Source organism: Rhinatrema bivittatum, chromosome 6 (genome assembly GCF_901001135.1).
Source record: "Rhinatrema bivittatum chromosome 6, aRhiBiv1.1, whole genome shotgun sequence".
Lineage (NCBI taxonomy): Eukaryota > Metazoa > Chordata > Amphibia > Gymnophiona > Rhinatrematidae > Rhinatrema > Rhinatrema bivittatum.
Window position 1 is genome coordinate 207,605,343 of NC_042620.1, and position 25,122 is coordinate 207,630,464.

Sequence of the window (25,122 nt, forward strand, 5' to 3'; positions counted from 1 at the left end):
AGAATGAAATGAGCTTGGTGCTTACATTTATGATGTTTAGAATTAAACTATGTTAAAGGAGGAGAAAGTGGGTGATGTGAACTGGTATGCTATAATGCTGGTTATACCCTCTTCTTTGTTTGTAGATTCTGCTGTTTTGGTTCCTAAAAAGAAAGGGCAGGTTCATGTCTTTTCCTCCAAAATGATCTACCTCCCAGCCAGCAGACAATTTCCAGTTTCCTGGCCTAGATTTCTGCTGAATGAGTGGACTGTGGTATTCCTGGTGCAGTTCAATATGAGGAAGTGCTGGAGTTGCCTAGGAAAAAGACTTCTTTGAGTTCCCCAGGCCTTAGGCTGCCATTGAGTCAGAGAAAAAGCGTTCCCTGCAATGCTTGAGCGGCTCAGTTTGATGATGTCATCAGAGCCGTTATGAAAGAGGGAGCCAGAGAAGGGTCAGTTTATGAGCAGCTCTATTCCTTACCAATGGCTGTGGTTTCTAGAGGAAATTCTTTGTATGTTCAACAACTTGCTTCATCAGATGGTAGTCTTGAAGCGGCTGCGGAAGATTCCCCTGCTTTGGGAATATCTGGAGGCGTCACAGCAGCAGTAACTCTAGATTCTCTCTGGGACCTATTGTTGGATTTGGTGCATCTTTATAGGACTCTTCCTTTAAAATAAACAGGCTTACCAAGCAAGTTGAGTCTCTGGTTCAGAAGCATAAGGAACTTGTGCAGAAACAGATAGAGAAAATAAAAACTTGAAGGCTGAAGTTAAAGAGATCCAAGCTGTACAAGCCACTTTAATGCAGAAGCAAGGAACTCTTCCCAGATGTGTGAAATTTTGGAAAATCATCAGAGACATTTAAATTTATGCTTGCTGAACTTCTCCAAGGTGAACTACCACACAAGATTCTTAAAAAATAATTATTGGACGTTTTGTGTATACCAATTGATTCAGATCCTTCTTTAAATAAAATTTATTTTCTTCAATCAGCCTCATGTGCAAGGGATCAGCAAAATCAGGGTGCTCAAACTTCTGTGAATATGTACATTTGACTTCTTTTCTAGAAAATTACATCTCTATTTTGTTGACGTCATGTGTTTCAGATCAGGATTTAAGTTCTATTGTGAAGTTCTATTAAGAATATAAAAACTAGTTGCTTTGGTTAAATTGTTAGAATTTATCCTGATCAAGTAAGGGTGACTCAAAGGGAAAGAATTTTCTAGCTCTTCATGAAGAAGTTTGTGCTTTAGGGGCCTCTTAATTTACAATATTCCTGTAAATGTGTGATAAAATATAATGCAGATTTTTGCTTTGTAATTTTGATTCAAATGAATAAATCTAACATTTTAAAAAAGATTTAAACTATGCTCATTTTACCCTCTTAAATATTATTATTAGGGACATTTACAAAAGAAGACACATAATCCACACAGGATTAACATATGATTCCAGGCCACTAAATATATGCATGCCATTCATAAATTTAAATTCTCATACCACTATTTGGAGGAACCTGTAGTCCTGCTTTTGATAGAACTGGTATTTCAAATCCCTGCATGCAGTAGGTCAAAATGAGAATGTAATCAGCCTGTCACTGATGATCTGGGGTCAAGTGGTAACCTATGTGAGCCCTAGATTATACGCAGTGTTGTATGGATCTTTTGGTAGGATCTACTAGAATGAAAGTGCAATTTTATGGCTCACAGTCAAAATCTTCATAAAAGTATAACAGCCTCTGCCAATAAACTTGTGCACTAGTAAATCTTACTGCAGGATTTCCAATTCTTGCTGCTCTTGGTGGTCTAAAAGTCATCCCCTATCCCTGGGTCGGTGGATGCTGAGTGTCTGAAACTGGAGTAGGATACACCAGCAGCAAATGCTCCTGCAGCTCCAGCTGAACTGTTCGACTTGAACTTTGCAGTTAGAAGGAAACTTCTGTTTTTGTCTGTCTCTGGGAGAGACAATGAAGCCAAGATACCTACCTGCCAGCCACTCCACTCTCCTCTCCAGCTTCTGCCATAATTGGGTCTGTCAGGGATTGTTGGGGTATGCATGTGTACTGGCGAGCACATGCACACCCCACCAGCCACCAACAGACAGATAACATCTAGCACCAAGAGAATTAGATAACCAAAAAATGGTGCCAACTCTACTTCAAACACAGCTTTAATAAATATGTATTTAAAGAAAAATGTTGAAAAACAATTTTTTCCAGGAAAGAAAACATACCTCTGCCTTAAAAAATAATAGGTCCCAAGAAGCTTATACCTAAAATTTTAAAATAAATAACTAGATAAATATTGTTATACAAAGTAATAGCACTTAAAGGGGGAAAAAACTGGCTTTATGTTTGCTGGGTCTCCTCCCCGCTTTCCCTTTTCATTTAAATTGGAAGGATGCATAAGTTAATAGCACAGTTGAAATGGGGCATTTCCTTTAATTGTAAGGATGCAGTCAGTAAGAACCACAATTCTGTCCAGTGCATCCACCACAGCATCAGCCAACGTAACTTTTTTTCCCCTCATTACAGCGCTCCAGATATCTCTTCCAAAGAAACATGAAACTGTACAATATGCTCACTCTAGTCCTGTGATGCAGAGAATGATGAGAGACATCACTGCATATCCTGATATTATGGGAGTATCATGCACAAACTCTCGAAGAATAGATGAGTCTAACTATCAAAACAAAAAGAAAACAACAGGATACCCTGCACTTACCATCTATTCCAAGTGGCTGCTGCCTTTGTAGTTTTGAGGCAGATGGTCTAGATATCTTCAAAGAGATATGACTCTATAAAGAAGAATTGAAGACTCAAGAATTTGATTAAGCACATTTACTTCTCGGTGTACACACACATTCAAGAGACATTATAGCTAAGCATTTTAAGTATTCAATTTTCTACAAATTACAGGGCTATTGTCTACTTTTCAAAAAGTTAGAAACGCAAAGCGAATAACTGTCCCCTAAGAACTATGTACTTAATTTTCAAAAGGAAGATAGGCACGTACTTCCCTTTGAAAACTTGCACAGGTTAAATAACTCATGTACTTTGACACCTGATTTTTGTGCAGGCAAAATTTCTATGGAATCTATTGTGTGCAGATTTGAAAATGCAAGGGTCAATACTCATCAGTTATCCAGCTAAATGCCAACTCAATGAATATTGGGGCATTTATCCAACTACTTTATCAATGGTAGTAGCTTATTCTTCCAATGTTGCTGCTATAGCAACATTGAATGCAGTCAAGATTGCATTGCGAGCCCCATAATCCTGGTACAAGGAAGGATCTGTTGAGTTAACAGATAGGTGGCACACTTAGGCCTGGGTGAGTGGGAGTTAGGTTTCGGGTGGATGGGAGAGTGAAGGAGAGCAGCAGGGTTTTCTGGCAATATATCAGGAACCAGGGAGGGGGGATGAGGGAGGAGGAGAAGGCACCTAGTAGACTCCATTCCATTTATTAAATAAATGCTTCGAAAGGGGATTTGGGGGGGGGGGGGGGGGGGGCAGTGCTTGGCATGGAAGAGCAGATTTTGAATATATTACCTTAAGGTTAGGAAATTGGGTCGTAGGCTAACATGGATCTTTTTTTTTTTTTTTTTTTTTTTTTAATCTTTGTTACTTAACCAGCTATATACTTTTGAATCCAGCCAGTTAAGGTAAAAGTTATCCAGCTATCCATAGCCAGATAACTATAAACCTAACCAGTGATAGTCAAAAGATGGTAGGTCAAGTTTAATGTTATAGGAAAATTGGTTCTTACCTGCTAATTTTCGTTCCTGTAATACCGCAGATCAGTCCAGACCAGTGGGTTATGCACTCCCACCAGCAGATGGAGTAAGAGAGCAAAGCTTCGAAGCACTGTTATCCCAAGTGTGCCACCTGCAGCTCATCAGTATTTATCGATACCCAAGCAAAATATAATTGACAAAAAAAATCTAATTCCCGAAACAAGGGCGAACAGGAAAAAACTCCCTCAAGGGTCCGAAACAAACGACCCCAATACCTGAAAATCAGGTTTGAACCACGGTTCATAACAAAAACCAAAATATTATAGAATCACTCTGATTGATTCCCTATGTACAGCAGCTAACCATTAGGTAAATCAGTCTTTTGGCAGTAGCACCCGGACAGGATCTTGGACTGATCTGTGGTATTACAGGAATGAAAATTAATAGGTAAGAACCAATTTTCCTTTCCTGTATATAACCAGATCAATCCAGACCAGTGGGATGTACCAAAGCCACATTACACCGGGCAAGAACCCGAAAGACTCGCTCGCAAGACGCTCTCCCCAAAAAGCGCTTGGTCTGGATCCCTAACATCCAGATGATAATGCCTTGTGAAGGTATGCAGGGAAGACCACACTGAGGCTCTACAAATTCCCTCAGATGACAACTGACACTCTGCCCAAGAAGCCGCTTGCGCTCTCGTCGAATAAGCCTTCAAACCAGTGGGGACAGGGCGACCCTTCCTGATGTAGGCCAAGCAAATTGTTTCCTTCAGCCAGCGAGCCAAGGATGCCTTTTCACCCTTCTTCGGACCTCCAAAGAGCATAAAAAGGTGATCCGATTTTTGAAAAGAGTTAGTGACCTTCAAGAGATAAAGATCTCTTCCCATAGTGGGGTCACGAGCCCAATCAGGGAATCCGGGTAACTCCACGGACTGATTAACATGAAAGGCAGAAACCACTTTCAGCAAAAAGGAAGGGACCGTGTGCAGGGACACCCTATTAGCCGAGATGCGAAGGAAGGGATCCTAAGGAAGAGCCTGCAATTCTGAAATATGCCTCGTGGAACAGATGGCCACCAAGAACACCATCTTCGAGGTGAAGTCCTTTAAGGAAGCGTGTCCCAGAGGCTCAAAAGGGGGATCACGAAGCTCCCTCAACACCAGATTGAGATTCCACTCTAGGCATAACTTACGAAGAGGACAAAGGTGCTTCACCTCTTTCAGGAAACGGACAATGTCCGAATGGCTGGCTAGAGGTCTGCCACCTACTCGCCCTAGGAAACATCCCAGGGCCGAAACCTGAACATGCAGGAAACTATAAGCCAAACCTTTAGATAATCCCTGCTGCAAAAACCCCAAGACCTGAGGATTGGTTACCAACAACGCACTACTCCCTGCTGGTCACACCAAACTTCAAACACCTTCCACACTCGAGCGTATGCCATAGATGTCGAGGGCCATCTGCACTGAAAGCAGGGTGGAAATCACCTGTTCTGAATAACCTTTCATCCGTAACCGCCGCCTCTCAAACACCAGGCTGTGAGAGAGAAGTGATCCTCCTGATCCGAAAAAATGGGCCCTTGTAGCAGGAGGTTCGGCATATGAGCTAAGTGTAGCAGGCCATCTGTCGCCAATCGTACCAGGTTTGCAAACCACAGCCGCCGTGGCCACTTTGGTACCACCAAAATTACCAAACTGGGATGGGTCCTCTATGCGCCGGAGAACGCGCCCGATCAGGGGCCATGGAGGAAAGGCATACAGGAGGATTCTGGTTGGCCACTTGCAGACTATGGTGTCTACTCCTACTGCCCCGATTTCCTTCTTTCGGCTGAAGAACCGGTCCACCTTGGCATTGACAAAGGTCGCCATGAGGTCCAGTTGGGGAACTCCCCATCGGGCACAAATGTGATTCCAATCCTCCCGGGATAGTTCCCACTCCCCGTGATCCAGCTGTTGATGACTGAGGGAGTCCACCTGCATATTGTCCATGCCTGCCACATAAAAAGCTGCGATGCCTTCCAGATGAAGCTCGGCCCAAGCGAAGAGGAGGTGTGCTTCCAGTGCCACAGCCAGACTCCTAGTTCCTCCATGGTGGACTCCTGGTTCCACCGTGGTGGCGTTATTCGAGAAGACTCGAACCATTCTCCCCTGCACCAGACACTGGAATGCCAACAACGGTTTGCGGACCAACCTTATCTCTAGGCGATTGATAGACCACAATCGTTCGGGTAAGGACCAGGTTCCCTGCGCTGCATGACCGAAGCACACTGCTCCCCAGCCTTGAAGGCTTGCATCCGTTGTCACGATCACCCAATCTGGGACTTCGAGGGGCATCCCCTTCTGAAACTTGTCTTCCGACAGCCATCATTGCAGGCTGGACCTGATTCGCTGCGACAAAGGAAGGGGCAACAGGTATTGCTCCGACACTGGGTCCCACCACGACAGAGATATCTCTGCAACGGTCTCAGGTGAGCAAAGGCTCAAGACACCAATTCCAATGTCGAAGCCATGAACCCCAGAACTTGAAGGTAATCCCACACTCTGGGAATTGGAAGCTGCACTTGTAGCTGTAATTTGTACATCGTGTCGTTTGTGAGAAACACCCTGCCCTGGAGGGTGTCGAAACAAGCTCCCAAATACTCCAGACACTGTGACAGAGTTAGATGATTTCTCGCTTCGTCGATTACGAAGCCTAGGGACTGGAGACAATGGATCACATGAAGAACCGTCCACTCACCTTCCTCTTCCGACTTGGCTCGAATCAGCCAATCGTCGAGGTAAGGATGGACCATTATCCCTTCCTTCCGGAGGGTCGCCACCTCCACGACCATCACCTTGGTAAAGGTGCGCGGGGCGGTCGCCAGTCCGAACGGCAGCACCAGGAACTGAAAATGCTGACCCAGGATCTTGAATCAAAGGAATCTCTGGTGAGCGCTGCGAATCAGGATGTGTAGATAAGCTTCGGTGAGATCCAAGGAGGTGAGGAATTCTCCCTTTAGAACCGCTACGATGACTGTTCGAAGTGTTTCCATTTGAAAACGGGGCACCTTCAAGCAGCGATTCACCTTCTGTAGGTCCAGGATGGGTCGGAAAGTGCTCTCCTTTTTGGGAAGCACGAAATAAATGAAGTACCGTCCCCTCCCACGTTCCTCGGACGGCACGGGGATGATCGCCTTCAGGGCCAGCAGACTTTATAAAGTGTCTTCTACCGCGGCTCGCTTTTGCAGGAAACGCATCGCAATTCCACAAAGGTAGGCATGAGAGGCTGAGAACATTCTAAGGCGTAACCTTCTTTTATCACCTCCAACACCCAGCGATCAGAGGTGATTCTGGCCCATTCCTCATAAAATTGGGACAACCTGCCCCTGATCATCCCGTCCGAGGAGTGGGCAGGCCTGATTTCATTGGGCAGGCTTCACAGTTCCAGTTCCCTGACCGAAACCACGTCTAGCAGGACGACTGGAGCCGCGAAAGGACTGTGTACGGGAAGAGGTCTGTCTGGAACCACAGAAACATAGAAATGACGGCAGAAGAAGACCAAATGGCACATCCAGTCTGCCCAGCAAGCTTCGCACTTTTTTTTTTCTCATACTTATCGGTTTCTCTTGACTCTTAGTAACCTTTTGGTTCTATTTCCCTTCCACCCCCACCATTAATGTAGAGAGCAGTGTTGGAACTGCATGTAAGTGAAAAATCTAGCTTAATTAGTGAAGGGTAGTAACCACCGCAATAAGCAAGCTACACCCATGCTTATTTGTTTACCCAGACTATGTAATTCAGCCCTTGTTGGTTGAGATCTGTATATAGATCCACTTTTCTTCATTCCCCCTACCGTTGAAGCAGAGAGCTCTGCTGGAAATGCGTGAAGTATCAGTCGTGCTGCCCTGCTGTTGAAGCAGAGAGCTATGCTGGATATTTATTTATTTATTTCTTTTGTATACCGACATTCGATCGAGATATCACATCGGTTTCCAGGTAACAAGTTGAATAGGGCGAGATCTGCCCTATTTTACATTTAACAAGATAACAATTAATTAAACTATTGAAGTAATAACATTGTAACATATGAATACAAATGAATGTGAGTATAATTTGGAGCATATATCCTACCGTGTTTCCCCGATAGTAAGACACCCCTGATAGTAAGACGTAGTGGGAATTTTAGGGGGGTCGGCTAATGTAAGACATCCCCCGAAAGTAAGACGTAGTAAAAAAATTATTTTTAAATACCTGTCGGAGGGCCGCGTGGGTCCAGGCGGCTGGCGGCGGGAGCCGGGTGGTCGCGTGTTACCGTAAATCTAGGCTGCGGGCAGGTGGGCGCTTGTTCCAGGCGGCGGCGGCGGCGGCGGGGGGGGGCGGGTGGACGCGCGTTAAATCTAGGCCGCAGGCGGGTGGGCGCTTGTTCCAGGCGGCGGGTGGACGCGCGTTAGTTCGAGACGGCCGGCGGGCGGCGGGTGGTCGCGTGTTAAATCTAGGCCGCGGGCGGGTGGGCGCTTGTTCCAGGCGGCGGCGGCGGCGGGGGGGGGGGGGGGGGCGGGTGGACGCGCGTTAGTTCGAGACGGCCGGCGGGCGGCGGGTGGTCGCGTGTTAAATCTAGGCCGGGTCACACAGGCGCGCATTCATTCACTGCCGGTGGGGCAGTGAATGAATGCGACCCCTGCGATTCGATGCTCAAGGCAGTCACATGCCGTGACGTCACGGCATGTGACTGCCTTGAGCATCGAATCGCAGGGGTCGCACAGGCGCACATTCATTCACTGCCGGTGGGGCCGGCCTAGATTTAACACGCGACCACCCGCCGCCCGCCGTCTCGAACTAACACGCGTCCCCCCGCCCCCCCCCGCCGCCGCCGCCGCCTGGAACAAGCGCCCACCCGCCCGCGGCCTAGATTTAACACGCGACCACCCGCCGCCCGCCGGCCGTCTCGAACTAACGCGCGTCCACCCGCCGCCTGGAACAAGCGCCCACCCGCCCGCGGCCTAGATTTAACGCGCGTCCACCCGCCCGCCCCCGCCGCCGCCGCCTGGAACAAGCGCCCACCCGCCCGCGGCCTAGATTTACGGTAACACGCGACCACCCGGCTCCCGCCGCCAGCCGCCTGGACCCACGCGGCCCTCCGACAGGTATTTAAAAAATTCGACTGTTTTTCCAATATAAGACATACCCTGAAAGTAAGACATAGTGGGACTTTTGGGGGTAAAAAGAAAGTAAGACGCTGTCTTATATTCGGGGAAACACGGTATATACAATATATACAGTATGACTTGGTTACGATTAGATCTGGTGTCAGGGGCTATGGTGTGAGAGGGAGGGAGTGGGAATGGGGTAGGGGTGGGTTGGGGTGGTGAAAGGGGGGGGCGAATGGGAATAGGGGGGGAAAAGGAGGGGGTGGTAGTGAGGGGGGTGTTATGCGTTAGTGCATGTTAGGGTCAAGTGTGAAGGTTTTCAAGAACATGCATTTGAGGAGGTTGGGAGTCCGGAGGGAAGGCTTTCAAGAACAGCCATGTTTTTAGCTGTTTTTTAAAGACTTGTGGTGAGGGTTCGTTTCTGAGATGTGTGGGGAGGGAGTTCCATAAGGTAGGGCCAGCTATTGTGATGGCTCGTTTGCGTGTTGTATTGAGGTGAGCGTTTTTGAGATTTGGGATGGAGAGGAGACCTGTGTTGGAGGATCTGAGATTCCTTTGTGTGGAGTATGGTTGGATAGTGTTTAGCCAGTCCATTTTGTTATTGTTTATTTTTTTGTGTATAAGGGTGAGGGTTTTATACTGGATTCTTTGTGTGATGGGCAGCCAGTGGAGGTCTTTGAGAGTGGGTGTGATGTGGGAGGATTTTCTGTGGTTAGTGATAATTCTGGCGGCGGTATTTTGTAGGACTTGGAGGGGTTTGATATGGATTTCTGGTAGTCCAATGAGGAGGGAGTTGCAGTAGTCGAGTTTTGAGAAAATAATTGATTGAAGTACTGTTCGGAAATCGTGCGGTTGAAGTATCGGTCTTTCTCCCCTGCCATTGAAGCAGAGAGCTATGCTGGATATGCATCGAAAGTGAAGTATCAGGCTTATTTGGTTTGGGGTAATAACCGCCGTAACAAGCAAGCTACTCCCCGCTTTTTTGTGAATGCAAATCCTTTTTTCCACATTTCCTCTTGCCGTTGAAGCTTAGAGCAATGTTGGAGTCGCATTAACCGTGTGTATGTTTATTGAATAAGGGTATTATCTCCAGGTGGTAGCCGTCATTCCCGCGAGCCACCCACTCTTCATTCACGTCCTCTAGACTTTATGGATCCACAGTGTTTATCCCACCAGAGGGTGGAACACTCCTCCCTGACCTGTTTTTTTAGAAATCCCGAAAACAGGATCGAGGACCGAATGATTTCCAGTAGGGCTTTCTATCTTCCGGCAGTTTATTGCCCTTGGAATTCCCCAGAGATTTCAACAGCTGATCCAAATCCTCTCCAAACAGCAACTTCCCTCGAAAAGGCAGACTGCACAGTTGTTGAAATCTTCCAGCGAGGGTCTCACCCCCTCACCAATTCCTCAAGCACCTGGAGAATAAGGGGGCGCAATTCCTCCCTCTTAAACAGCTGGACTATGTGGGGGTCGTCCCCCTCCGCACTAGGTTCTACCGGATCCTGATCGTCGTCGCCCGTTATTTACATCTGGAGGGACCTCATCCTGATCTGCAGTGGTGTCCATCGGGGCGGAGTGGAGTTGTTCCCCTGATGGTTGACTGCACCTGCTAAATCCTCCAGAGCCAAAGTTGCCCGGGATGGACGACCGTCAGTTTGCAGATGGGGATGCTTGGGAACTCCCACGCTCCCATCCTGGGCTCTGCGCTTTGCGAGCCAGAAATGCTTCATGCATGAGCAGCACAAATTCCGATGAAAATCCTCCCTGGTCCCATCTCGTCACTGCTAGAATCAGTGTCCGTGTCTCTTGATTCCTCCGGTCTCGGAGTCCGTGCAGTGGGGGACAGCGGGGGAGGGTCATCCAGGGAGACCTTTTCCACAGGGTGCGTAGTGGGGGTTGGGCTCCTTCTGTTAGACCCAGCCACCGATCCTGACCTGCGTGCAGACGTTTTAGGTTTGGTCCTCTTGTCTGAGAGCCCCTTCCCCACCCAGTGCACAGTCCGTGCACAGTGACAGGGGGTCTAAATAAGCTGACCATACCCCGCAAGCATTACAGGGTTCCACCAGAGAAGTTTCTGCCATGTTCCTCCTGCAATAAGGGGCATATATCTCCCCCCCCCCCCCAGAAGAACACAGGTGCTGCCACCCAGCCCAGGTGACCCCCACCAAAAACACCGTTAAAATGGGCCCCAGAAACGCTGGGGAGCCGCGTTGGAAGTTGAAAAAGAAAAAACAAAATGGCCACCGTGGTAAAAATAGCTCCGGAGCCGGCAGTAAAAATGAGGCAGGGAGCCTAAAAACGTCCTCGGAGGTTCTTAACAGAGCTGAAACACTCTCCCCTCCCCCTCTTCAGAAGTCTGCCTGGTTCTGCACCACCGGGCAGACTGATTTACCCCAGGAGCCGCAGTGAACAGGGAACTTGGAGCTGGTTTTTTTTTTTTGGTTTTTTTTTTACACACTTTAACTTCTAGTAACAGAAAAAAAATAATAAAGCCTAAGCTAAGAATAATAGAAAAAAATCCCCAAAGGGGCTACTTCCCTGTACTGCAGACACTGAGGGGGAGTTTTCAGGTCGCTGAGGGAGAAAGTCCCCTAGCTATCAGGGGACCCGGAACCACACGGGCTAGCACCCCCGGCTCTACCTGAGGGATGGCCCAAGGCACTGAACCTAGCACCTCAGGGAGCAAGAAAAATCCGTCTCACACAGAGCTGCAGGTATACACGACCACCATCTGCTGGAGTCAGAGAAATACTGATGAGCTGCAGGTGGCACATTTGGGATACCAATGCCTCGGAGCTTTGCTCTCTGACCCATCTACTTATGGGCGTGCATTACCCACTGGCCTGGGCTGATCTGGGTATGTACAGGAACTACCATATATATTTGTGTATAAGTCGATCTCATGGATAAGTCAAGGGCATTTTTTTAGGCCACAAAATTAAGAAAACTGCTTTGACTCATGGATAAGTCTAGAGTAAAACCTAGAGGGTTTACGACTATCCCCAGTGGTTCACTCCTTCTCTCACTCTCCTCTGGCTATCCCAGGTGGTTCACTCCTTTACTTCCTCCTCCATGGCTATCTACAGGTCAATGCTAGTTTTCTCCTCCTCCTCCCCATAATTATTCTGACAACTATCCCCGGTTCTTCCTTCTTTCCCCTTCCTCCCCCATGTCAAAAACCAAAGCCAGTCTCAACCCATCAAAGCCCACCACCCTCCCTCCTTCCCTCCCTCCCCATGTCAAAAAACAAAACAAGCCCCGACCCATCAAAGCCCAGCACCCTCCCTCATAGCTGCCCTCCCTCCCTCAATGGATGGCCCCTACCATGTGACAGCAGCTGGCCAATGGTACCAGTAGCCCTTGTCACATGGTAAGGAAATCAAGCCTCTGGAGCCATTTTGATTGCTGAGAGCCGAGGGCCCGGAAGCAGGAGATCAAACCCGGGTCCTCCACTGGACCACCAAGGACTTCGGTGAGTCAGGGAGGGGGGTTCAGGAGGGAGGGATTGAACATGGAGGGCAGCCATGGAGGAAGGGAGGGATTTACTGGCAGCCGATGGCCCAGGAGCGGGAGATTGATCCCGGGCCCCCTGCTGGACCACCACAGACTTTTGGTGAGTTCTGGTGGGGATCGTGAGGGTGGGGAGCTGTCCACAACACACGTATAGTACGCATGTATAAGTCGAGTCAGCTAATTTATGCTGAGTTTTTGGCATAAATTTCTCAACTTATACATGAGTATATACGGTAGTTAAAGTGCAAAGTATATAAGGACTGTGAAATTAAGGAAGAGAATTAATTCAATGAAACATGTATCTTGCAGCATATCCAGGACAAGTAATCCAATTAACTCTGGCAGAATAACTTGTCTGCTTGCCACCTTAAAGGTGAATTGTATAAGAGATGGATGTGCCAAAATTGGGAGATGTGCACACATGTAGGACAAGCGTGTGTCCATCCACTTTTAAAAGGTGACTATATGCTCGTGCATCTCCCAAAGCATGAATATCTCACTCTGATTCAAAAAGGGGCATGGAATGGGCATGGTTTGGGTAGGGTGTGGGCATTCCAGGGTGGGGCCAGGAGATGTGCATGCAAATACCTACGCACCTGGCGCACATTAGGTTCAGTGCTGCATAACTTTACTTCTACTATAGAGAAGATGTAAGTGTAAAAAAAGAAAGTTGGTGAGATGTTGTATGTGTGCATCCAGTGCAAAGACCTCTGGATGCCAGTGTGGCAGAGGTGAAGTAGCTGAGGCAGATTGAAAGGTATATAGAGGAGACCTTTAGGGACATAGTAGAGCGGTCAACTCCACTCAAGCAGCTCTTGTGCTGCTTTGGAGGAGCAAAGTTACCTGGCAGGAGACCATCACCTTTTGTGGCAAGAAGTGATTGTGTAGCTAAGACCTGCCCTCCAAATGATGCCGTACCCTCTGTGTCTCCAGGGTCATGTGCCCAGGAGGGAAGGGTTAGGATGGATGTTATAGAGGGTGATTAGATATTTAGAAAGTTAAACAGCTGGGTGAATAATGGGCATAAGGATCACTTGGCAATTTGCCTGCCTGGTGCGAAGGTAGTGGATCTCACGCACAACATAGATAAGATTTTAGAGACTGCTGGGGAGGAGCAGACTGTCATGGTACATGTGGATACCAAAGACATAGGAAAGAGAGGGAGGAAGGTTCTGGAGGCTAAATTTAGACTTTTAAGTAGGAAACTGAAATCCAGAACCTCCAGGGTTTCATTCTCAGAAATGTTTCCCGTTCCATGCACAGGACCCAGAGGTAGGCTGAGCTCCAGAGGATCAATGAATGAATGAGAGAATAGTACAGGGAAGAGGGTTTTAGATTCATTAGGAACTGGGGAACATTCTTGTTGTGGGGTCTGCTAATATTTGTATTTGCCTGTGAACTGTATTACTGAATTAAAGAAAATAATAACACTCCCTATGTCTTTTTTGTGAAATAATGAAAAACAATATTTTCTGTATAATATATGTGCAAATCAAAACTAGCGCTTTTGAGAACACTAGTGAAAATACAGCAAATTATAATATATACACAACAGGTGTTTATTAGGTCACCTGAGACAAAATGATAAAACACATTATACACAACATATCAGCACAATACGCAAAAGTAATTTCCCCAACTAGCATTTCACTGTCCTCCTGGCCAAGATGGTGAGATAGACAGTGAAATGCTAAGAGAAATTAGGGAAGCTAACCAAATTGGTAGTGCACTAATAAAAGGAGATTGACTGGGTAAGTGAAACATTGGGACATGCTAGAGAGATAAAGTTCCTGGATGGAATAAAAGATAGTTTTATGAAGCAATTGGTTCAGGAACCGATGACAACGAGACCAATTTTAGATCTAATTCTCAGTAGAGCACAGGGTTTGGTGAGAGAAATAACAGTGGTGGGTCCGCTTGGCAATAGTGTTCAAAAATTGATCAAATTTAAACTAATGACTGGAAGGAGGACAGTAAGTAAAACCACAGCTCTAGCACTTAACTTTCAAAAGGGAAAATGAGAAAAATAGTTAAAAAAAAACAAACTGAAAGGTGCAACTACAAGGAAAAAGTGTGCAACAGGCGTGGATATTATTAAAAAATACCATCCTAGAAGCACAATACAGATGTATACCATGCATTAAGAAAGTTGGAAGGAAAATAAAACGATTGCTAGCATGGCTAAAAAGTGAGATGAAAGAGGCTATTTTAGCCAAAAGATCTTCATTCAAAAATTGGAAGAAGGATCCATAAGAAGAAAATAGGATAAAGCATAAGAATTGGCAAGTTAAATGTAAGACATTGATAAGACAGGCTAAGAGAGAATTTGAAAAGAATTTGGCCATAAAGGCAACAACTCACATTAAAAAACTTTTTAAAATATAACCGAAGCAGAAAGCTTGCGAGGGAGTCGGTTGGACCATTAGATTATTGAGGAGTTAAAGGGCACTTAGAGAAGATAAGGCCATCTTGGAAAGATTAAACGATTTCTTTGCTTCGGTATTTACTGAAGAGGATTTTGAGGAGATACCCGTTCCAGAGACAGTTTTCAAGGGTGATGATTCAGATGAACTGAACCAAATTACGGTGAAAGTGGAAGATGTGGTAGGCCAGATTGACAAACTGAAGAGTAGTAAATTCACCCAAGGTTTCTGAAAGAACTGAAAAATGAAATTTCAAACCTATTTCAATTAATTTATATCATATCGTTAAAATCATCCGTTGTACCTGAAGATTGTAAGATGGTCAATGTAACCCCAATATTTAAAAAGGGCTACAGGGGTGATCTGGGAAACTAGACTGGTGAGCCTGACTTCAGTGCCAGGAAAAATCATGGAAACTGTTATAAAGAATAAAATCACAAAACATTTAGATAGCCATGGTTTAATGGGACACAGCCAGCATGGATTTACCCAAGGGAAGTCTTGCCTCAAAAATCTCCTACATTTTTTGAAGGGGTGAATAAACATGAGGATAAAGGTGAACCAGTAGATGTGGTATATTTGGATTTTCAGAAGGCGTTCAACAAAGTCCAGCATGAGAGGCTTCTAAAAAAATTAAAAAGTTATGGGATAGAAGGCAATGTCCTTTTGTGGATTGCAAGCTAGTTAAAAGACGGGAAACAGAGAGTAGGATTAAATGGTCTGTTTTCACAGTGGAAAAAGGTAAACAGTGGAGTGCCTCAGGGATCTGTACTTGGACTGGTGCTTCTTAATATATCTATAAATGATCTGGAAAGGGGTATGACGAGTGAGGTGATCAAATTTGCAGATTACTCAAAATTATGCAGAGTAGTTAAATCTCAAACAAACTGTGATAAATTGCAGGAGGAACTTGAGTGACTGAAAGATTGGGCTAACAAATGGCAGATGAAATTTAATGTGGACAAGTGCAAAGTGATGCATATAGGGAAAAATAACCCTTGCTGTAGTTACACAATGTTAGGGTCTATCTTTTTTTTTTGTAATTTATTTTTATTAAAGATTTTTCAATAACATTCAACAATCATTTGAACACTTTACTGGTACAAAAAACCCCACCTTCCACCCCTTCCCTTCCCCCCCCCCCTCCCCTCCCAATCCCCTGAAAAGTAATTGCAGTCTCTTTCATCATTTGGCCATAAGGGTTGGCAGGTGAATCACTATGAGGGTCGCGGAATGTCTCTGCCATCAAAGCGCTGACCTCACACTCCTCGTTAGGGTCTATCTTAAGAGTTACAACTCAGGAAAAAGATCTAGGTGTCATAATGGATAATACATTGAAATTGTTGGCTCAGTGTGCTGTGGCGATCAAAAAAGTAAATAGAATGTTAGGAATTATTAGGAAGGGAATTGCAAATAAAACAATGGATGTCATAATGCCTCTGTATCACTCCATCGTGAGACTGCATCTTGAATATTGTGTGCAATTCTGGTCACTGCATCTCAAAAACGCTATAGTTGCACTGCAGAAAGTGCAGAGAAGAGCAAACAAAATGATAAAGGGCATGGAACAGCTGCCCTATGAGGAAAGCTAAGGATGTTAGGGCTGTTCAGTTTGGAGAAGAGATGACTGGGGGGAGTGGGGGATATGACAGAGATCTACAAAATCATGAAATATCTTGAACAAGTTATTGTAAATTGGTTATTTACTCTCTCAGATAATAGAAGGATTAGGGGGCACTCCATGAAGTTAGTAAGTAGCTCATTTAAAACAAACTGAAGGAGTCACGTGATGTGGTGGGCTCGGTAGGCAGCACGCAGACCGACCTCCAGCCACCACTCTCCTAATTCTGCAATTCGTATCGAGCCCCCCCGACAAACCACGTCAAGTTCAACCTGACCTAGAACTGATTCTATGCTGAACGGAAGAGTCGATTCCTTGCATGATGTCTCAAGGACTAAAAAAAGACAAAGCTAAGGCCCCGGATCTCAAAATAGCCGCTGCTCTCACAGTCCCGCCTGCGGATCCTGGGGAAGACTCCCTGGAGGAGAAGATCTCTCAAGCAGTGGTAACTGCTTTGGATGTGAGACTGCACCAGATCTCTGAGCAAATTGCAGAGGTGAGAGCTTCCCTGGGAGAGTATGTCACCAGGATTGAACAGGTGGAGGGGCAAATGGCACTGGTGGAGGATGATGTGGGGGCTTTGGAGCGTCAAGTGGAAAAGCTGGAAAAGGCCACCAAAAAGCAGAGATGACAAAATTGATGATTTGGAAAACCGATCAAGGCGTAACACTCTCCGGTTCGTTGAGGGGTTCATGCACTTATTTGTAGGGTGGTGGCCAAGCATGACTACCATCAATGTGATTCCCTGTCCCTTTACAAGGGACTGTTATATGTCTCAGTTAAGAAGTTTGGGGACATTCCCCAGTGAGGATAACTCTGTTTTTGACTCTACGTTTTTTGCTTTGGTGCTTGAAGGGGAGGGTGGGTTGGGGGAGGGGGGTTTTGATGCTGAAAATTCAGTTCTGATTCGACTTTTAGTAGTTGATAAGTCTATTTGGTTCAGTTCGAAAGGTATCTATAATTGTATTATTGGGAAAGAGCAATGAGACATTTATTTGGAATTTCTACCTTTGGAGATGTCCTTTTGGGTTGGTCCATCTCTTTCAGATTTCATGCTTTCTTTTTTTAAACCATGACCCTTGAGCTAGTTACCTGGAATGTGGCCGACTTAGGGACCCCAGTGAAATGGGAAAAGGTATTGTCCCGGTTAAATAAACTTTACTCCAAGGTAGTATTCCTTCAGGAAACTCGCTTCAATCCTGCGGAAACGCTCAAATTAAGAAAAAAAATGGGTTGCTCAGATATTTTCTGCCCCAGGAACTTCAAAAAAGTCATGGTGTAGACATTCTTATCCACAAAGCAATAGCTTTTCAAATACTTAAAACTGTGGCTGACCCAGGCGGGAGGTATATTATTCTCCTGGGGAAACTGATGGGATTAGAGGTAATCTTGGTATCAGTTTATATTCCCAATGCATATGATCACTCCTTTTTATTTAGGTTACTTTCTCAAATTTCCCTGGTTGGGGGGACCCCCCCCCCCCCGAGTGTTTTGGTGGGAGGGTGAGATCTCAATTGCATTATCGATCCTGCTTTGGACAGGCAACCCTCTTGGGGGGGACATCCTTTAAGTGAAACAAAGGGCCCCGCTTCCTATGCAATCAGCTAAAATTGCTGGACCTTTGGAGGACCCTGCACCTGGGAGAACGGGAATTCACCCATATGGCTCGGAGCCACCCCACTCGGTCCAGGATAGATTATACATTGGCCTCAGAGTACTTATTGCCCTGGTTCTCTACAGAAACTATCAAAGATTTAACTATTTCTGATCATTGTCCCATCGTGGGAACTCTGTTGATGGGGGAACCGCAGGGGAAAGGTCAGTGGAAATTGCCCATTAGTTTATCCACAGACCCAGAATTTCCCTTTTACAACATAAATGGCGTGAATAAGTGGAATTTAATGGCCAACACTTAGACTAATCCTTGCTATTCTGGGAAACAGAGAAGGAAGTCCTCCGGGGCGATATTATTAGCTATGTCAGTTACAAGAGAAAAAAGATGCATGCAGAGATCATTCAGTTAGCAAAGCAATTGAGAGCCTTGAAGCACAAACTGATGTTAGGTGGTACAAATTCTGTTCTGGAACAGTTCAAGGCTAATCAGGTGGCACTCAATACTCTTCTCCACAATAGAACAGTAGACGCCTTGCACCAGATGGAATATCAGCTGTTTCATTTTGGCAATAAATTGGGTCGTATGTTGGCCCAGCTGTTAAAGAGCCAGGAACCATCTAAATGTATTCCTTCTCTTAAAAATGCATAGAGCATGGTAAAAACCTCAATGGACATTGCCAAGTATTTTCTAAGTACTGTCAAGACTTGAACTCTGCGGAGCTACGGAACTACGTGGATTTGCAGTCCATACCTAATTTTTTGGAACAATTGCAATACCCTGTGCTCGCTGCAGACATTATTTATAAATTGAACCAGGATATAATGGTGGGAGAGGTTTTGGAGGCCATCAAAACTCTGCCTGCAAAATAAACGACAAAGAATCCCACCCCGTCCCATCAAAACAAGGAGTACCACAGGGCTCTTCTCTGTCCCCTACCCTGTTTAACATATACCTACTTCCTTTATGCCAGCTGCTCAATAGCCTCAACCTCACACATTTTATATACGCAGACGATGTGCAAATCATAATCCCCATCTCGGACCCCATCTCCTCAACTCTAAATTTCTGGAACGACTGCCTACATGCCATCAACCAGCTTCTCACGAATCTCAACCTGGTCCTAAATACGTCCAAAACGGAACTCCTGGTTATCTCCCCTAGCGATAACCACCCCTTCACTAATAACACAATAACCCCACTAGCAAGCCATGTCAGAGACCTTGGGGCCACCCTTGACTCCAGAATGAATTTCAAAAAATTCATTAACGCTACAACTAAAGAATGTTTCTTCAAGCTACAGGTCCTGAAGCATCTAAGACCGCTCTTACACTTCCAGGATTTCCGTTCTGTGCTTCAAGCAATACTGTTTTCAAAGATTGACTATTGCAACGCTCTTCTACTCGGTCTCCCCGCCTCTTCGACCAAACCTCTACAGATGCTGCAAAACGCAGCAGCCAGGATCCTTACAAACACACGGCGCAAGGACCACATCACACCTATCCTAAAAATCTTACATTGGCTTCCTATTCAACAGAGAATACTGTTCAAAGCTCTCACTATCATCCACAAATCGGTCTACCAACAATCCTCTCTCCAACTCACCTTCCCTCTGGAACTACATACATCTTCAAGACCAATAAGAACTGCCTACAAAAGTAAGCTCATGGCCCCTCCCAACAAATCATCAGTTCACAACTCCATCCACAAGCGAGCATTTTCAACAGCAGGTCCCCTACATTGGAATTCGCTTCCTCAAGACTTACGCCAGGAACAATGCCATTTAACCTTCAGAAAAAAACTTAAAACCTGGCTGTTCACACAAGCCTATCGTTGAAGGATTCCATATTAACCAACTCTCTCTCACCCTCCAACCCACCCTTCTCCCTCCCCGCACTCCCAACCTTTTTCCCTTCTCCACTCACAACCTCAACCCACCCTTTTCCCTCACCCCCGCCACTCCTCCCATTTGACATACCATGTATATTCCAGCTGTATATATTCCATATATATATATTTCCATGTATATTTCCGCTGATTATAATCCATGTTTCTGTATTATTAATTTATTGTTTTATGTTAATTTATAGTTTGTAATTTTGTTAACTTATTGTTCAATTACTTAATTCTGTCCTATCTTCCGACATCCATGTTTTTACTCTCCCTGTTTTAATGTAACTTCTCTTTTCCACTTTACGTTAATTGGTTTTCCCCTTGTTCTAATGTAAACCGGTACGATAAGACCTGGTCTTGAGTGTCGGTATAGTAAAAGAAGTTAAATAAATAAATTAAATAAATGATGCCAGGCCCGGACGGTCTTACTGCTCTTTTTTTTATAAACATTGTTACAAGACATCCCAGACGTTTTGCAATCTGTGAATGAGGTCATGTGTGCCAAGGGACGTTTGCCTGTTACCATGAGTGCAGCTACTATAGTCATTTTACCCAAATCAGGGAAAGATTCCCAACTGCCCTCGTCGTATCGGCCTATTTCTCTCCTTAACCTAGATATCAAGATTTATGCTAAAATTCTGGCTAATCAGTTAAAATCGGTAACGCCTCTGGTGATTTCCCTGACCAAATAGGCTTTGTCCATGGAAGTAGATCTACAATCAGTATCTATAAAGTCCAGGCGGTCTTGGAGGGCTGTATTTACAATGCTGTTGCCGAATCTCTCTTAGTAAGCTGTTATGCAGAAAAGGCCTTTGGCCCTTTCTGCATGGTGTGCTCTACAAATTTGGGCTCCTGAGTAAAATCTATCAGTATAGCACTTTATTGTACTCCAATCCTACTGCAAAGGTTTTAGTTAATGGCCTTTTGTCTGAGGAATTGGGCAGAGGGACGAGAGAGGGCTGCCCCATCTCCACTGTTATTTATTCTGACTGTGGAACCCCTAAGTACAAAGCTAAGGCATGCTCATGAGGTTATGGGTTTGTTTGTGGGGCCATTGCAGTATAAGACTCTTTTGTTTGCTGATGACATTTTACTGTTTCTCTCCATCGCCAGATGAGCACTCCCAGCTGTGTTACAATATTTCTTGAATATCAAGCAGTCTCGGAGTTTAAGTTAAATCTTGATAAGACGGAGGCGTTAGACTTATTCGGCATGCTTAAGCACAAGTGGCCTAATTTTCCTGTAAAATGGGATGGAGATACCATCAAATACCTAGGAATGCATATTCATAGGAATCCAATGGAGTGATATCAAATCAACATCCCCAGCTTATCAAGAAAATGCGACAAAAATTAGAGAGTTGGCACTCTCTTCCTTGCAGGGCCATATAGCCGTAATAAAAATGATTATGGCCCCGAAACTATTATATCTCTTTCTTATGCTATCTCTGTTTTTACAATTGAAAGATCAAAAGTGCTTACAACGGGCCATAGAGTTATTCTTATGGAAGGGTAAGAGGGCTCATCTGTCTTATGCTATCTTGTGTGCCCCGAGAGGGCAGGGGGGTCTTGGTGTGCCTGATTTTTAAATGTACTCTTAGGCAGAAAATTTAAGATTTCTCGGGAATTGGCTGTACAATACCTCCGAATATACCGACCATAATTTGATATCTGCCTTATGTACCCCTCTTTGACCCTAGGTTTATTCTGCACACTACCACACGGGAGCTCCAGGATGCTCACTTGCAGCATGGACTAGTGAAAGTTCTACGGCAAGTGTGGGCAACAATAGGTAACCTTTTGCAACTGCCAGTTCATGTTTCTCGCTATTTCCTTTTCGGGGGACCCCTAGCTTTCCTTCTTCTGCACTGCCTAGACATAATTTTCTTGTTTCTGCTCATTGGCTTCTAAAAGAGTTTGTGGACCCCACATCGGTCAATTTTTATTCTTTTACACATTGTCAGGAGAACTTAGGATTTCACCCTACTCATTTCTTGTTATATGGTCAGTTACGGGCTTTTTATAAGCAGCTCACAAGGGGGGTGGATGGAGCAATCGATAGTTCTTCTTATACTGGTCCACTCAAGTTATTTTTGGCTAAACAAGGATCTCTTTCCAGTCTATATACTTTTTGCCAAAGTGCTAAATTATACTGTATTTATGCCAGGGGTGGATTGTGGGAAAATATTAGCCCGGGGGATTTTTCTTCATACTGGCCCATGGGTGCCCAATTACACACACAATATAATTTATATATATAATTTACATATAGACGCACACACACAGAGACCTTAAAATTAATAAGCATAAAGAAATTTCCCAGTCCCACGCTTCATACCTGCGAACCGTGCAGTTCTACAATTAGGCAGGGCCTGAGGCCAGCAATGGAACAAAACCCTAAAGTGGCACCAGCAAAAAGTGTCTCCGACTGGCCGGCTCCCTCAACCCTCAAACATCCACATTCCCAGAGGAGTGGCAGATAGTGTCAGTGATAATATTTCTAGGAATCTGGCAACCCAGCTACACTCTCAGGAACCCTACCACCTATCTCCCATTTCCCCAGCATCTGTGCACCGGGGAAGTGGGAGAGGGATATGTGTGTGGAGCCCTAGGTGATCCTTACAGCCTTGTTCCCTCTCCCCCTGCCCTTCCCATACACAATTAAAAATTATGTATTAATAACAGCGCTTACATGAAAAAGGACATCAAAGTAGAGTCTTCTGAGGAAAAACATCACTTACAAAAACGTGTAAATATTTACATGCAGCCAAAAAATGCTTCAAAAAAGACATTTGGAATTCATATGGCATTAGGCCTACTGTAATACACTTTGGGTGTGGGCTTGATCCTTAGAGAGCCGTAAGTAAATTGAATTACAATATAATAAACCTCCGATACCAAAACAGCACTAATTGTCAGCCTTCAAACAGCAACAGTGTTGCCATCCTATGAAAAAGGCAATACAGCAATTATTACACCAGGCCCTAAAACACCAATACACCTGCTATTAGGAAACAGAACAAGCCAGCTGCTATAGATCCCTACACACTAGCAGACTGCACACAGATCTTCACCAAATACAGAATAAAAAGAGACCATAAAGCATAAATAGAAACCCAGACAAAAACTGAAAAGGAAACTGCAACAAGACAGACACTGTATGTAGTGCAATAATGGAAAAACTGAAACATTACCATTCCTCACAAAAACATTAAACAATAAAATCAAGAAATATAAAACAATCATAACAGTAAAACCATACTAATAAAAAGAATATTTTTAAAACAGGTGACAAACAGAATATCTAATAATTAAACATTTTTAAAAATTTCCCAAACACCAAGAAAATATTTCAAACTGCAGACCCGTCAAATAACTGCAGACCCGTCTGAAGATTAAATATATTCCTCACTCTCCATACCTGGGATCTTTAGGTTTCAGTCACCCTGAGATTATCATGGTCTTGTGGGGGGAAAGAGACCCACAAACTATCTCCTCTCTCTCATAGGCACACACTCTAACATAGACATGCTCTCACACATGCTCCTTTCCTCTCACTCTTTCATGCATTTCCCCCCTCTCTCTCCTACTCACATGTATGCTCTCTCTCTCTCAAGCACTCCCTCCCCTCTCCTACTCACACCCATGCGCTCTCTCTCTTTCATGAACTCCCTCCCCTCCTACTTATACACATGCTCTCTCTCAAGCACTATCACCCTCTCTCTCCTACTCACAAATATGGCATGCTCTCATGCACTCCCTTCTCTCTTAGTCACACAAACACACACACAGGCTACCTCACTCATACACACACTCACACCAGGGTCTCTCTCTCACCTTCCTTCCGCTACCAGCTGGATGGGATTTATTTCTTTGGCTACCAGCCCTCTCTTTCTCTATCTCCTTCCTTACTTTGGCTGTGATGGCCCCACCAGGCCTCCCCTCTCTTCTTTCACTGCTACTGCTGTGTGCCCCCAGTAATGCGAGGCCTAATTCTGTCTTCCCTACTCACCTATGCACTCTTTTCCTTTCCCACCCCCCCTCACCCCCACACTCATCCAATGTTCTTCCTCTTCCTAGGTTGTCTGTCTGCTGGGAGGAGGAGAGAGCACCGCGGACACATGGATCTTTTTTTTCTCTCCCCCCACTCACCCAACCCTCTCATTCACTCCTTTCACCTCGCTTCCTTACTTTCCTCTCTCATTGGGTCGTGTTCCCTTCCCTTGGGTCTTCTTTCACTGGCAGGGCCTGTCTGTCCTGCCAGTGGCTCTTCTCCGGGCTGGGCCTAGTGCTTTTCTTTTGCTGGCGGAGCCTGGCCTCCCCATCACTGACTCTTCTTTGGAGTGCCCCGACACTAGAGGCGCTCAAGTGCTGGTGGGGAGGCCAGGTCCCGCCTGCCAAACAAGCAATGGGGCTGCTCCGAAGTTGGGACCTGTCCTCCCCGCCAGCGCTGAGCGCCTCTGGTGTGGGATGTACTCTTTCTGCCCCAGCTACATGCACATGAATAATGCCTCACTTCCTGCACGGGTACTTTTGGGGGGGGGGGGGGGGGTTTGCTGCTGTGCACAGGGCCGGTGCAAGGGTATTAGGCACCCTTTCCCTACCTCCCCATACATAATTTTAAATTATACATGTATAACATATTTTACATGAAAAGTGACATTGTGAGGTAAAATTAATATACACGTTGTTTTGATAATTTCATGCACTGTTGTGATGCCAATAAGAAAACTTTGCATTTTGGAATTCATATGGCATCATACCTATTGTGATATATTTCGGCATGGTCCTCTCGTATCAACACAGTACTATCTGCCAACGCTCAAAGAATAACAACCCTATCTATGAAAAAGAATACCACACATAGACCACCACCTTCGACACGAGCGACGTTGACGCCGCAGCTACCAGGGAGCCCCGAAGTGTTAGCTCCTGGAGTGCAGCCTGAGGGGGCGGTGTCGCCGAAAGAGCCCGTGCGAACCCCTGTGGAAAACGGGGAAACCTCTCCGGGTGAGAACGCTATAGGAAGGAGAGAAGAACAGATGTCCACCAGAGGAGTGGTTTTGGGAAAGGATTCCCTTTCCACCACCCTGAGTGAGGTAATGGCGGAGAAACCACAAGTAGTCACTTTAGACTGCTTGTGGAATATATCATCGGCTATGGCAAAGGCTGTAACGGACTGTTCCTTAAAAATTAATTCAGTAGCCAGTCAGCTAGATG

General features: G+C 45.4%; 1 protein-coding gene across 3 annotated transcripts in view; it reads right to left on the bottom strand.

Annotated features, from left to right (window-relative positions):
- TRAF3IP1 (TRAF3 interacting protein 1) overlaps nt 1–25,122 on the bottom strand; it is a 364,461-nt gene that overhangs the window by 217,918 nt on the left and 121,421 nt on the right. For all 3 annotated transcript variants that reach the window (XM_029606494.1, XM_029606493.1, XM_029606495.1), the window contains exon 7: nt 2,703–2,775. In XM_029606494.1, coding sequence (XP_029462354.1) covers nt 2,703–2,775 — 73 coding nt within the window. The remainder of the gene's footprint in view (nt 1–2,702; nt 2,776–25,122) is intronic.